The sequence below is a fragment of the Ahaetulla prasina genome, chromosome 10 (genome assembly GCF_028640845.1).
Source record: "Ahaetulla prasina isolate Xishuangbanna chromosome 10, ASM2864084v1, whole genome shotgun sequence".
Lineage (NCBI taxonomy): Eukaryota > Metazoa > Chordata > Lepidosauria > Squamata > Colubridae > Ahaetulla > Ahaetulla prasina.
In genome coordinates this window covers 13,427,495-13,443,385 of record NC_080548.1, presented here as the reverse complement: position 1 = coordinate 13,443,385, position 15,891 = coordinate 13,427,495, and the positions used below count along the sequence as shown (strand labels likewise).

Genomic DNA, 15,891 nt, shown 5'->3' with positions numbered 1-15,891 from the left:
CATTACAGGTCTACATTATCTACATATGACAGGAACCGGAAAATACCTCACAGGAGCAGCTGAAGGCAGAGTCAAGGAATCCATCTTTAAACTAATCCTGCCAAGACTGCAGACATAACCCTTGTAACATCTTCCCTTTTTCATTAATACAACTATCACATTTTAAAACATTATAAAACCTTATTAACCTTATAAGCATTATATATACATTAAAATGATATAAAACGCTATATTATTTAAAACATTATAAACATTATAAAACATTGTGAAACATGCAAATTTCCAATGCAAGCAACTATAACATCTTCCCTTCATATTAACACAACTATCACATATTAACACATTATAAACCTTATTAAAACATTATAAACATTATAAAACATTGTGAAACATGCAAAGGTCCGATGCAAACAACTGCAACAATCCCTCTTCTCTGTATAGGTAGTTCTCAACTAACAACCATTCTTTGAGGTAGTTACAACAGCACTGAAAAAGTTGACTTAAGAACAGTCCTCCCCCCCTATGGCCGCTGCAGCATCCCCACAATCATATGATCAAAATTTGGGCGCTTGGCATGTATTTATGACGGTTGCAGCCTCTTGAAATGACGGGAAGACCACCTGAGACCTTCCCAGCCAGCTTCCAACAAGAAAAGTCAGTAGGGGGAGCTGAATTTGTTTCACAGTTGCATGATCCCCTTAACGGTAATGATTTGCTTAACAACCTTGGCAAAAAAAGAAAACCCATCATAAAATTAGGCCCAACTCATTTAATTGCCTTGCTTAGCAATGTAGTTTTGGCCCCAATTGTATCCCTAAATTGAAGACCTCTAATCAATTAAAGAGCCACAACCTTAATACAGACTATTCCAGGTGTCTTGAACTATACGTTCCATGACCTGCAACCTGTATGGCCAAATGACACGTGGCGTAAGGATGTTGGAAGCTGTAACTCTATACATCTGAAAAGCATCAAATGTGGGGAAATTATAAACTATCGAAGGAGCGTTTCCCATCAAACCACCAGAAATCATTCTGGGGCTTTTCTTGGGGGCTCAAACTTCAGTTCAAATGCTCATCTCCCCCTCTTTGCCCGAGGCAGAGATTTACGAGCTGTTGACAGAAGATTAGCACTGTCTAAACAGCTCTCACAGAATCACAAAGAACGGGCGGACTGAAATTGCCGCCATTAACACAGCGGAGCCAAACCGGAAGTCTCCAGAGTCCAGAACGCCTCTGCAAAAAGCAGAGCAAAACGCAGCGTCCATCTCCGTGACTGAAGAGGATTTATGATAAATTTTCAACACGGAAGAATCGAAAGCAGGAAGGCTGGCATTTGCTTGTAAGATGATTTTAACTCCCTGACAGAGAAGTTATTTGAAGAGTGGAGATGAAGAAAGATGGCGTTTTGTGTTTTGAAAGTGAAAGCTAAGGAAATGCTGATTACAATTGCTGGTGTGGAACCTCTAAGAAGAAAATAACAAGATTTTTTTTTTCTAAATGGAATTCTTTTTTTTAAAAAAAAAAATCTATTTCTTTTTTTATTATCTTTTTTTTACAGTGTTTAAGAAGAAAAATTTATTGGGTTTTTTTTTCTTTTTATTCCCTCCCTCTTTTTTTTTTTCTTCTTCTTCTTCTTGATATTACTTAGTTTAAAAATGGCTTTTAAGCAAAGAGATTTAACCACTTCTAAATTATTGGAAATATCTTCACTTCAGGTACGGAAATTGAAAGAAGATATTAAAGACAGTCTAAGGAATTTTTTACAGGAGCTTATGGAGGCTCATCTTTCAGAAATAGATCAAAAATTTAATGAAATGGAGAAAGAAATACTGGATTTTAAAGATTTGGTGGAAGAGCAGAGTAAGGAGATGAAAAAATTAAAGGAATCAATTACTCCATTATTGTTATCTAGTACACAGACAGAAGAAAGACTGAATGAATTTAACCAAATTAATTTAGATTTGCAAAGGAAAATAGATGAAGTTCAAATTAATTTGAATTTAGAAAATAAAATAGATGATATTCAGGTTAAGGCTGATAAGGCAGAGGAAGAAAGGGTTATATTACAATATAAATTAATGGAATATGCTATAAGGGTAAGGGGTTTAAGAGAATTTAAAGAGGAAAATTTGAAAGAGATTTTTATTCAGGCCTTTGCCCAGATAGAGGAATGGAACCAGAAGATTTTGAAGTTAATATTGAAAAATTTATCGTGTTAATTCCTGGTGGGCAAGGCAGAAGTGTTTACCGAGAGATGTGGTTATTTATTTTACAAATAAGAGGATTAGGTATGGAATTTTGCAAGCATTTTATAAAAATAAATTTCAAATATTAGGACAAGATATAATAATGATGAAGGAAATTCCTCCTAAAATGTTAAGAAAGAGAAAAGAATTTGCCTTTCTGGTGGATGAGCTTAAGAAACATCAGATATATTTTAGATGGGAGGTTCCAGCAGGTTTAACACTGAATTATAAAGGAAAAAGTATTTTCTCAATACAATTTGTAAAGCACGAGATTTTTATACTAATGTATTAAAGATTGGGAATTCTTTGTTAACAGATGTTAAGTTGAATGGTGAATAGATGGTTGAAAATGTGTAAGATAGAAGAAGGAGGAGAATGTTTAACTTTATTAAATATGATTATGGTTAATTTTTGTAAATGACTTATTGTGGATATAAATGTGTAATTTTAGGGGTACTATATGATATATTAAAGGTATAAAGGAATAGGAAGATGGAATATTGTTTAATTTTGGAGGATAGATAGTAAAATTTAGGAACTTGGATTAAATATTATATTTAAGAGATGGATGTAATGTTAATTAGAATGTAATTGTTATAATAGATATATTGTGGATGATATAGGTGTAATTTTAACAATGTTATTTGACATAAGTAAGGTAAAGTGAAGATTTTAATTATTACAATTGACACTTTGGATATTTGTAATATTATTTGTTGTATATATAAATGTTAAAGATGTGAAAAGATGGACTATTGCTTACCCCTGAAGGTTGGACAGAAAAATTAAAGAAACTAAGTTGGAAATATGAACTATTTTTGAGAGATTGCTAAGGAAGAAAGACATTTTAGAAGAAACCTTGGTGAATATTGGAAGATGGAACGTTGTTTTGATATTGATTGATGAAGGTTGGATATTAAAACTACGTACTTTATTCAAGAATAAACACTAACTCAATTGGAAACTTTGAGAATTCTAGGAGTGGAATGGTCTGATATATAATGGAGTGGAAGAAAAGTATCTTCTTTGTCTTTGGAAGGAGTGGAGGTTTTAAGGAACGACTATGGATTATGATTTGTGCTAGATTTTAATTTTGTTGTTAGTTTTATACCCTGTACTCGGTTCTCGGAAGTCCTGGGGGTGGGGAGGAAGGGAAGGGAGGGGAGGGGTAGAAAATGGATTGATAGTTAATGTACAAAGATGATTGAAGATGTATAATTAATGTAAGATCGGACCTGCCTGGTTACTACTTTAGAATGAAGGGAAAGAAGGAGTAGAAGAGAGAAGGAGGAAAGAGAAGAGGAGGAGGAGGAAAGGAAGGAAGGAAGAGGGGAAGAGGGAGAAGAAAGGAATAGGGAGGAAAGAGGAGAGGATGTAGATAAGAGAGGGGGAGGATGGTTATGGAAAGTAGAAGAAGGTAAAGAAGGAGAGTAAAAGGAAAAGGAAGGGGGTGGTGACCAGGCAGATCCGATTAATTGTATATGAGGGTACATTAAATATGTTATTGGATATGTTATTGGATAAGAATGTCAAAATAAAACTTTTTAAAACAAAAAAAAAAAAAATGTGGGGAAATTATCCTTTTTTTAGAATATTTGGCTGTGCAAAGTGTCTGAAGAAGGAAAGTTAAGATTCCTGATCTGTATCAACAACTGTTTTGTAATATTGAGCTATGCACAGCAGCAATTCTCACTTTTACTTGATCATAGTAAGTGCATGGATATGCAAATAATAATAATAATAATAATGACAATATGAAAGTATGCATACCAGATTTACTTTCTTTTCTTCTTTTAAACAAACATCATCAAATCAAAAACATAGTATAGTAATAATAACAATGTTAAAGTGGGGGAGGGAAAGGTGTACATTTTGAAACATGCACGCCAGTGGTGGGTTTCAAAATTTTTGACTACCGGTTCTGTGAGTTTGGCTTGGTGGGCATGGCATGGCTTGGTGGGTGTGGCTTGGTGGGCATGGCAGGAGAAAGATACTGTAAAATCTCCATTCCCGCCCCATTCCAAGGGAAGGATACTGCAAAATCCCCATTTCCTCCCGATCAGCTGAGACATGGGAGGCAGAGAATGGATTGGAAAGGGGCCAGTCAGAATTTTTACTACCGGTTCTCCGAACTACTCAAAATTTCCGCTACCGGTTCTCCAGAACTGATTAGAACCTGCTAAAACCCACCAATTACACGCACAATTGTAATTTTAAGGACAGATGCTAAATGTTAAAGCTCCACATTTCTGTCTCTCCCACCCCGCAAATATATTTCAAATCTATTAGCAAGAAATTAGTAAATCTAGGAAGTGAAGTCAACACATTTTAAAGTTACTAAGTTGGAGAAACACTGCCCAAAATGGCTACAGTAGAATCAATAGGAAAGTATTGTTTGCTAGAAAGGTTTAAGCCCCAAATGTCCATGGAGATTCTCAAATCACCCAGGCCATTGTTATCCCAGAGGTGCTTTTTCAAAAGGCATCTGGGCTTTATTTTTTTCTTGAAGATGTTTCCCTTCTCATTCAAGAAGCTTCTTCAGTTCGGACTGAATGGTGGAGGATGGAAGGATTTATATTCCTTAGTCATCTGGTTGTTAATACTCTTTCTGAGAGCTGGTGAGGCCAGTGGGAGGTTTATCTGTGCCCACAAGGCAGTGATGAAATCAAAAAAATTTTTACTACCAGTTCTGTGGGCGTGGCTTGGTGGACGTGATGTACCTTGGTGGGTGTGGCTTGGTGGGCATGGCAGTGGAAGGATACTGCAAAATCTCCATTGCCACCCCACTCCAGGGGAAAGATATTGCAAAATCTCCATTCCCTCCCCACTCTGAGGCCAGCCAGAGGTGGTATTTGCTGGTTCTCCGAACTGCTCAAAATTTCCACTACCGGTTCTCCAGAACCTGCTGGATTTCACTCCTGCCTCAAGGTCACCTGAATAGTGCAAATGGGTGTGGAGCCTACTTGTATTGTGTTGTAGACAGGAGATAGGTGGTGTCTATATCGCTCTCCCTCCATTGAGAGAGGGCTATTCAATCTTAGATGCCTCTTTGATCCAGAGGTGGGTTTCAACAGGTTCTGGCCAGTTCTGGAGAACCGGTAGTGGAAATTTTGAGTAGTCTGGAGAACCGGTAAATACCACCTCTGACTGGCCCCGCCCCCATCTATTCTCTGCCTCCCGAATCCCAGATGATTAAGAGGAAATGGGGATTTTGCAGTAACCTTCCCCTGGAGTGGGGAGGGAATGGAGATTTTACAGTATCCTTCCCCAGTCACACCCACCAAGCCATGCAGTCGTCTCTGTCCAGAATGTGGACTTTTTAAGACACATTTAAGTCATTGAATGTGACTTATCCATTTAAGCCAATGGTCTTCAACCAGTGGTCCATGGACCACTGATGGTCTGGGAGAAAATTTTGGTGGTCCGTAGAAAAATTATTTGCATTTTTTATATTGCACTAAATACTATTTATCTTTTTTTTAAAAAATCATATTAGTGGTCCTCGGGATTTAAAATTATGAATTTAGTGGTCCCTGAAGTCAGAAAGGTTGGTGACTCCTGATTTAAGCCATTAAATGTGGCTTATCTATTTAAGCCACAACAGTTGCTTGTCAGAGATGCTCACAGTGGTACCCAGCACTTGTAAATCCTGCACTGAGGGAGGAGCACAATTTAAACGTCCTCAAGATTATTTTTTTATACTTCTCAGAGAACAACTACTGTGTGTCATAGCACACAGTAAACTTTTACAGATCATATTGTCAGCTGCAAAGGAAGGGAAAGAGAATGAGAAGCGACGGATGTGAATCACAATTCAAGGCAAGACTTTTAATCTTGGAAGTCTGTCGCATCCAATACATGATAAGAAAGGAAGAGTCACAAAGCAGTTGTGAGTGATTCTTACAACCCCAGAGAGCAGGGACATTAGATCCGGCTATGACTATAGGCATGCGTAGCCGAGCATCATGTACTCAAAACACAAGCTGATTGATCTAAGCCTGTATACTTAAAAGTAAAAACATCCTGTAGTTCTGAAAGCAAATTGAGACCAATCAATACAAACCGATCACAATTGAGACCAGAATTCTCACTGCTAGGCCAGGCAGTTGTTAGGTGAGTCACACCTCATTTTATGGCTTTCTCCCCCCTCCCTTGTTAAGCAATCGTTAAGTGGCTCAGGTGGTCATTAAGCAAATCCAGCTTTTCCCATTGACTTTGCTTGTTGGAAGCCCCCTACGATGGTCACAGGTGGGGATTGTGAGACCCCAGTATGCTGCAACCATCGTAAATGGTTTATATTTATAATGCCTTGGTAAGGCCACACTTGGAATCCTGCATTCAGTTTTGGTCGCCACGATGTAAAAAAGATGTTGAGACTCTAGAAAGAGTGCAGAGAAGAGCAACAAAGATGATTAGGGGACTGGAGGCTAAAACATATGAAGAACGGTTGCAGGAACTCAGTATGTCTAGTTTAATGAAGAGAAGGACTAGGGGAGACATGATAGCAGTGTTCCAATATCTCAGGGGTTGCCACAAAGAAGAGGGAGTCAAACTATTCTCCAAAGCACCTGAGGGTAGAACAAGAAGCAATGGGTAGAAACTAATCAAAGAGAAAAGCAACTTAGAACTAAGGAGAAATTTCCTGACAGAACAATTAATAAGTGGAACAACTTGCCTGCAGAAGTTGTGAATGCTCCAACACAGGAAATTTTTAAGAAAATGTTGGATAACCATTTGTCTGAAATGGTGTAAGGTTTCCTGACTGGGCGGGGGGGTTGGACTAGAAGATCTCCAAGGTCCCTTCCAACTCTGTTATTATGAAATTATGAAAATACATGCTGGTTGCCAAGTGTGTGAATTTTGATCATGTGATTTTGGGGGCTGCAACAGTTGTAAGGATGAGGGCCGGTTGTAAATCACTTTTTTTTCAGTAACTGTTGTAACTTTGAATGGCTGCTAAGCAAAAGATTGTAAGTTGAGAACTACCTGCATACAGTCTGAATAATTTGCCTTCCAATATCACTAGGGAGACATCTTCTCAGTCATCCAGGTCATGGTTATCCCAAAGGTGCTTTTTCAAGAGGCACCTGGACTTTCTGGTTTTCCTTTGAAGAAGAAAAGAGCTGAAGAAGCTTTTTGGATGAGAAGCGAAATGTCTTCAAAGAGAAACCAGAAAGTCCAGGTGCCTCTTGAAAAAAGCACCTTTGGGACTTCCAATATCAACTTTTAACGCACACCAGATTATTTTAAATGACTTTTTTTTTTTTTTGAGGGAACAGGAAAAAGAGAACAGGAACAGCAAAACTCCTTTTAGCAAAAATTGCCATGAAACTGAATCCAACTAACTAAAAATCTAGAGATCTGAGACTCAAGAAACATTGACTGATTGTCTCAGGTTTGGCCATTTACTCCAGTTTTATAAAGAACTTACAGATTTTTAGAGCCTCTACAATATTTTTTTTTCTTAAAGGTACCACAGGATGTGATTCTCCATTCTTCTGGATTTTTTTTAAAAATCTTCGCAGGCTAACCTATAGCTTTGTAAACCACTTCAAAAGTTATACATGTAGTACAGCAAAAAAGAAAAATCAGAAGCTGAGTTTCATAATGTATTTGCTTTTATGACTATACTATTAACTGCTACGTTGTAAAACCAAACAGGAAGCTTATAAATTACAGCAAGGTGACTAAAAACCGGAACAGGAAGATCAGGAAATTTCTAGTTTGAATCTCACTTGTACTGTACTAATAAAGTCCCTCCCATCAGTAATATGGGGCATAATAAAGGCATAGAGAGATTAAATAATGACGCCCAGATTTCTGAATGTAGCCTCATCAGGTTCAGTCAATGAGGAAGCATTGTGGGACTTAGTCTTACAAAGCACAGCAGGCAACAGGTTATCCATTCCTGGACTGCAGGCATCTTAAACAGGTGGTAAGTATATTTAACACAATCCTTTTAGGGATTTTTTCCCCCAACTTGGCAACCAAAAGATATGTGGATGAAGATAATCTTACATTCCAGGCAAACAATTATGGAAGGAAATGATCTTTCAGGAACTTGGCCCCAGCTAATTTGTGCTATAAAATCTCACATCTAGCGTCCCTCTTTAGACACAGGCTAAAAGATAGGGCCAATGAGACAACACTGTTTTAAAAGGCATTTAGAAAAACTACTGGCATGATTTAACTTCTACCACTCAAGCAATTCATCAGGATAGCTACAAATAACAATAGATATATGTGAAATGCGTGGCGGTAAGTGAAAGCAGCAAATTGCAAAAGGAGAATTAATCAAAAGAGCACAATCGGGACACGCTATCAAGTCTCGGAATACAAAAGCAGCTATTCAGCTGGAATGATGGTCGTTTGTACTGCATTGATTTTATATGCTTTCATATGTTTTAAGATTGTATTTGTCCTTCTTGTAAGCTGCGCAGAGCCGTGAGTTTGGATGGGTGATTATATACATTGAATACATAAATGTAGGAAGACATTATAGAGGGCAGAAAGAGTCTTTGTTGGAAGCTCCACTACAGGAGAAAAGAAAAAAAAACACACCCTTCACTATTCAGACGACAAGAAGGGCCTTTGATAATAACCTATAGAACTAGGCTTCTTAAACTAAACCAAACCTACATTTATTAAATCTATAGGTATTATGTCAGCCATCATTATCATGCCCCAAAAACCCCTGCTAAAATGTAAAAGTTCTCTAATCCCCTCAAATTTTGAGACTCGCCAATGGCTCCAGCAACTACTATGACATGAAAACTTTATAGAGCTGGCTGCTTTGGCCTTTCCAAGCATTAACATTTCTCCAGACCAACCTTCCTTGCTGACCTAGACCTAGACTGTCTCTGGCATAACTTAATCATGGTTATAGTCAAGTCCCTTCCTTGACCGGGATGCCTTATGCACGGTCACTCACGCTCTGGTTACATCTAGGCTGGATTATTGCAATGCTCTCTACATGGGGCTGCCCTTGAGGTGCACCCGGAGGCTGCAGTTAGTCCAGAATGCGGCTGCGCGAGTAGTAACGGGAGCCGCTCGTGGCTCCCATGTGACATCGCTGCTCCGTAGCCTGCACTGGCTTCCTGTGGTCTTTCGGGTGCGCTTCAAGATTTTGGTTACCATCTTTAAAGCGCTCCATGGCTTAGGACCCGGGTACTTACGAGACTGCCTGCTGTTACCTTTTGCCTCCCACCGACCCGTACGCTCTCACAGAGAGGGTCTCCTCAGGGTGCCGTCCGCCAAACAGTGTCGGCTGGCGGCCCCCAGGGGAAGGGCCTTCTCTGTGGGGGCAGTGATGCTCTGGAATGAACTTCCCCCTGGCCTGCGTCAAGTGCCTGATCTTCGGACCTTCCGTCGTGAGCTCAAAACATATTTATTCATTAAAGCGGGACTGGCATAATTAGCGATGAATTTTAATTGGGTTTTCTTAATATTTTAAAATTTTAAATCTAAATTTTTAATTATCAGCCTTTATAATTTGCTTTTTTTAAATGTTGTTTTAACTGTATATATTTCGTTTTATTTTGGCTGTACACCACCCTGAGTCCTTCGGGAGAAGGGCGGTATAAAAATTTAATAAATAAATAAATAAGTTATACCCAGGGATAACTTAATCATGGCTTATTCAAGTAATGCATCTAGCTCAGTGGTGAAATCCAATTTTTTTACTACGGGCTCTGTGGGTGTGGCTTGGGGGGTGCGGTGTGGCATGATGGGCGTGGCTTGGTGGGCAAAATCCCAGCCCCACCCCACTCCGGGGGAAGGATACTGCAAAATCCCCAGTCCCACCCCAGTCTGGGGCCAGCCAGAGGTGGTATTTGCCTGTTCTCCAAACTACTCAAAGTTTCCACTACCGGTTTTCCAGAACCTGTCAGAACCTGCTGGATTTTACTCCTGATCTAGCTGGGTTTGCATGATACACTGAATTATAAATGAATGACGGGGAGGAGCACTGGGGTCTCAGGGTGCGTGATGTGACCCACATTTAGTCACACCCCCAAATACTGTGTCATTTTTTTTTTGTTTACATTTATACCCCGCCCTTCTCCGAAGACTCAGGGCGGCTTACAATGTATAAGGCAATAGTCTCATTCTATTTGTATATTTTCATTTTGCAGAATGAATTTGCAGTTCTCATTTTCATTTAAGGAGAATGAGAAGGAAGAGGAGGAGGAAGGGTAGATAATGAGGAAGAGGAGCAGGAAATCAATGTTATTTATTTATTTATACTACTCTTAACTACTCATGTCTCTCGGAGAGGGAAGAAGGAAGAGAGAGGGAATGAAAAAGAGGAGGAGGGAGGCCATTTAAATCTCCAGGAAGAGAATAGGTTACAGTCATCAAGACTGTGTTTATATGACACACAGCAGTAGAGCTGCTCACTTAGATTTAATTATAACTTGCTAAGTAAAAACAAAACAAAACACCAAGATATGGACGGATGGGTGGGAAGGGTGATTCCTATTTTGAGGTTTTAGGAAGCAGAAGTTTTTTCAGAAAAAAAAGTAACTTTTCCAAAGGTGGTTGTTATCCGTCTGAATCAATGTATCTGGTTGCTGGGAGCGGGAGGATATGAGATGTGAAAAAGATGAGACTAAGAGAGAGACAAAGCCTTGAATCATCATCTGCTGTGCAAAGGGAACACCTGAGAGATGTGATGGGAGGGAACTTGATGTCCAATGCTTTCTATGGGAACATCTCTCCTTTCAAATAGTCTGCCCCCCCAACACTCCCCAGGCACAGGGGGTTCCCACTGTCATGGCCTTCAAAAGCGTGTGCTTTTTCAGAAGGATGGAATCAGGATGGAATCACTGATCTCAAATGGTTTTATTAATGTCCACTACATTATCTTTTTTTTGTGGGGGGGTTCCCAGTTGCAATGTATGGCTGTGAAAGTTGGACCATAAGAAAGGCTGAGTGGCAAAGAATTGAGGCCTTTGAACTCTGGTGCTGGAGAAGATTCTGCGAGGCCCTTGGACTGCAAGGCGAACAAACAAGTCAGTCCTAGAGGAGATCAACCCTGACTACTCTTCAGAAGGCCAGGTCCTGAAGATGAAACTCAAATACTTTGACCACCTAATGAGAAGGAAGGACTCCTTGGAGAAGAGCCTAATGCTGGGAAAGATTGAGCTTAAATGGATTCCAGAGGATAGTAGAGGACAGGAAGGCCTGGAGGAATGTTGTCCATGGGGTCATGATGGGTCGGACACGACTTTGCAACTAACAACAACAGCATTATCTTACTTACATGTTATTGTTTGAAATTTGAGTCCTACTATTTAGGTGATAAATACATCCCATGTCTAAAAAAAATGAACTTAAAAAAATACGCTAACAGTTAGCAAACCATTGCAGGGCTCTGAATACTATAGATCAGGGGTCTCCAAACTTCGCAATTTTAAAACTTGTGAACTTTTAACTCCCAGAATTGGGAGCTGAAGTCTACAGGTTGTCAAATTTGGAGAGCCCTGGATTAAACAAAGATTTCATATTTCCTTTTGTCTTTTAATCAACAACATTTGTATTCCCTCTCCCCAAAAGAAATCTGGACAATTCATGTTATTTCCATCCATTTTCACAAAACAAAAGACATAAATTAGCAACATTAGCTCATAACCCTTTCAGATTTGCAGGACATTTTGGGCATGATGGCCCATTGTTCTTTGCATCCTCAAGAGTCACAAGAAGTCGCCACTTGTTAGATATTAATACATCACACATCAAAAGAAGGACAACACCGAATGGTTTTATAAATAGAAAAGTCTGAATTACATCATTCTGATCAACAGAGCCTGCTCTTTTCAAACTAGATCTATTCAGTTGAATGAAGATCACAGCTGTCTGGATTCCAATCTGTTTATTTCATTGTCCTTATTTATCACTGGAGGTAGGGACAGATTTTATTTTCCTGGGTTCCAAGATCACCGCAGATGGGGACTGCAACCAAGAAATTAAAAGACGCTTGCTCCTGGGGAGGAAAGCGATGACAAACCTAGACAGCAGACTAAAAAGCAGAGACATCACCCTGCCAACAAAATTGCATATAGTCAAGGGTATGGTTTTCCCAGTTGCAATGTATGGCTGTGAAAGTTGGACCATAAGAAAGGCTGAGCGCCGAAGAATTGAGGCCTTTGAACTCTGGTGCTGGAGAAGACTCCTGCAAGTCCCTTGGACTGGCAAGGCGATCAAACCGGTCAGTCCTAGAGGAGATCAACCTTGACTGCTCTTTAGAGCAGGGGTCTCCAACCTTGGTCCCTTTAAGACTTGTGGACTTCAACTCCCAGCGGGCTGAGGAACTCTGGGAGTTGAAGTCCACAAGTCTTAAAGGGACCAAGGTTGGAGACCCCTGCTTTAGAAGGCCAGATCCTGAAGAGGGAACTCAAATACTTTGGCCACCTAATGAGAAGGAAGGACTCACTGGAGAAGACCCTAATGCTGGGAAAGATTGAGGGCAAAAGAAGAAAGGGATGGCAGAGAACAAAGTGGCTAGATGGAGTCACTGAAGCAGTAGGCGTGAGCTTAAATGGACTCCAGAGGATGGTAGAGGACAGGAAGGCCTGGAGGAATGTTGTCCATGGGGTCGCGATGGGTCGGATATGACTTCGCAACTAACAACAACAATTTATCAGCGCAATCATTGGAGTTCAGGGGTGAGGCCCATAATAAGAACCCACAGAAGAAGAAATAACATAAATACCCCTTTCTCTAAAGCGCTATCTTCCCCAGATACCAGGTTAGACCACCACTGTCAATTTTTGGGAAAACAATTAAGGCAGATCCCGATTGCTTGAGTGGGTCTTCAAGGTTGCATTTGATCCATTAAGGAGAATGAACATCTATCTGTTTTGGTTGTTCCTGGGTGTCTGGATAATGCACATTACTTGCTGCATTTTGTTTTTAATCCTATTACTGTTTGGAAGCATTGTAAGCCATTTAAGATTCACTTCTGACTGGAGTAGCATTTAATTCCAATACAGAAATATCTGTTGCTATTCCAGCCACCACAACCGTCAGCTGGCTCTCATGAACGGGAAACCTCCATTTGCTAACCAGGAATAATAGGCATTGTGGGATAACCAAGTTCTGTCTGATTTCATAACATCAAACGCTCACTCACTCCCATGGATTGCTTTTCACAGAATTCTTTTAAAATTGTTTAACTGGGAATTTGTGAGCCCATGCCTTGGATGTCAAGAACCCAGATTCCAAAGTTCTGGAAGTTAAACATGGAGTAAATCTGGAAGATTCCAGGTAAGGATTGTGTAGAATCCTAGCCTGTTAGGGGGTTAATGGTGGCTTAATCTCACCCTGGCTAAAGGAGGCTTTGAATCGCTCACCTTTAAAGAGTCGTTTATATTTCACAGAGACAAGCAGAGAACTCAGCGTGGCAAAGAACTCTTGTTAATATTTGTATACCGTCCTATCAATCAGAGAGCCACAAAAAAAAAAAAAAGGATAAAGCCCTGCTTTAAAAATCCCACAGTAGAAATGTTAACAAAGCAAAACAAGAGAAATTACAGCAACCTCATTCATGCAATAGGCAATTACGTTGGTTGCAAATGGAGAGGGAGGCTGGGTTCTTTGACACGTCCGGTTTCTGCATTCTCACTTTTCAGCTGAATGATGACCCCTTTTAAAGAACTTTTTAAAGCAGGGGTCTCCAACCTTATCAGCTTTAAGCCTGGAGGACTTCAACTCCCAGAATTCCCCAACCAGCAAAACTGAGTTTTGCCCCATTTTATGACAGGCACAGTTGCTCACAGCAGGGGTCTCCAACCTTGTCAACTTTAAGCCTTGTGGACTTCAACTCCCAGAACCCCCCAGCCAGCTTTGCTGTGAACCAGAGGTCTCCAACCTTGTCAACTTTTAAGACTTGTGGACTTCAGTTCCCAGAATTCCTCAGACAGCTTTGCTGAGGAATTCTGGGAGTTGGAGACCCCTGGTTCACAGCAAAGCTGGCTGGGGGATTCTGGGAGATGAAGTCCTCCAGGCTTAAAGTTGCCAAGGTTGGAGACCCCTGCTTTAAAGCTCGAAAGAACGCGCGCCCCGATGGCAGAACCTGTGAAAGGAGACCCCGCTTTCCCTCAGGTGCGGACTACGAGTCCCAGCATAACCAGCCAGGAGAGTCACTTGCTAGGAATTCTGGGAACGGTAGTCCAAAACGCATGAGGAGGAGGAGGAGCGGCGGCGGCGTGTGTGCGTGTGAAGAGAAACAGAATCGGAAAGTTAAAGAGAACGATAATATAAGCCAAGGTTCCGCCACCTTTAGTGACTTTAAGGCGCGCGGGGTTCAGTTGGAAGTCCGCGCCTCTTAAAAGTTGCAAAAGGCCGAGAAACATCGACACCTCCGTAATCGGAAAGTGCTTTTAAAAAAAAAACCTCCCCACTGACTCCGGGCTGGGCGCCGGGAAATCAATTGGGAAAGCCGCCGCCGGCTCCTTTTGCAAAAAAGTTGGCTGACACAAAGTTACTCGCTGGCGCGCGGCGCCTCAGCTGCAACCACGTCTCCGCTTTCGCTGGGATTCTCGGCCCCATCCAAGGGGATCCCCGACCACCGGGGTGGGGGGGAAACCCCTTTCCTCTACCCCCTCCCCACACCCTTCCCCGCGAAATGCCGTCATCGTCGTCCTATCCGCTGCCCCTCCCTGGAGGAAAAAAAAAGGCTTCGGATTTCCTGCCCGGCCGTCCCTATGGCCGGCGATGCGGAGCTGGGGAGCACGAAGGCCCCGAGGTGAGCCGGGGAAGGCAGCCCGGCAGGCGAAAGGGCTCCGTCTCGTAGCTCCCGCCCCCGCGGACTTACTCTTGTGCCGGCCGCTGACCCAGCTCTGCTTGGCGATGCTGGGGCTGCGGATGATAGCCCTGCCGGCGGATTTGAGGGCGTCCATCCTCTCAAGATGCCCGGCCGCTCCTTTGCCGCCACTGCACAAACTCCGGGCAAAACTTTCTTTTTTCCCCCCTCCTCTTGTCTCTTTTTCTCTCTCTCTCTCTGCGCGCTCCGGGACCGCCCCGCCTTCGCTCCTCCTTCGCCCAGAGAGGCTGGCGGGAGGCTCCGCAGCGTTGAAAAACCCTGCCCGAACTGGAGTTCAGAGCCGCCGGTCAGTCGGTCGATCTCCTCCGCTTCTGGCCGGTCGGTGCCAGGCGGCGGGAGGCACCGAGCGCTTCCTCGGCCTTGCGCTTGACGGCGGCGGCGGCGCCAGCAGGAAGCGGCTTCCAGTTACGCCGGGCCGGGCAGGGTCAGCTCCCTGGGGGCCTTGAGCGAGCCGGGCGCCGAGGGAACGGATTAGCCTTCTCCGATCTTTCGGGGCCTTCGGTTGCTTTTGTTGTCCCGGACAGAACAAGGCGAGCAGGAGTTCGTCTCCTATGGTTGTTTATGGCGGGGGTCTCCAACCTTGGCAACTTTTAAAACTTGTTGACTTCAACTCCCAGAATTCCCCAGCCAGCTTTGCTGTGAACCAGGGGTCGCCAACCTTGGCAACTTTAAGACTTGTGAACTTCAACTCCCAGAATTCCCCAGCCAGCTTTGCTGTGAACCAGGGGTCGCCAACTTTGTCAACTTTAAGACTTGTGAACTTCAACTCCCAGAATTCCCCAGCCAGCTTTGCTGGCTGAGGAATTCTGGGAGTTGAAGT

General features: G+C 42.0%; 1 protein-coding gene across 2 annotated transcripts in view; it reads right to left on the bottom strand.

Annotated features, from left to right (window-relative positions):
• LDLRAP1 (low density lipoprotein receptor adaptor protein 1) overlaps positions 1 to 15,427 on the bottom strand; it is a 106,575-nt gene extending 91,148 nt beyond the window's left edge. The window contains exon 1 of one of the 2 annotated variants that reach the window (XM_058195438.1): positions 15,063 to 15,427. In XM_058195438.1, coding sequence (XP_058051421.1) covers positions 15,063 to 15,147 — 85 coding nt within the window. In that variant the 5' untranslated portion in view covers positions 15,148 to 15,427. The remainder of the gene's footprint in view (positions 1 to 15,062) is intronic. The other variant, XM_058195437.1, reaches the window with a different exon arrangement.
• Between the last annotated feature and the right edge of the window lie 464 nt (positions 15,428 to 15,891).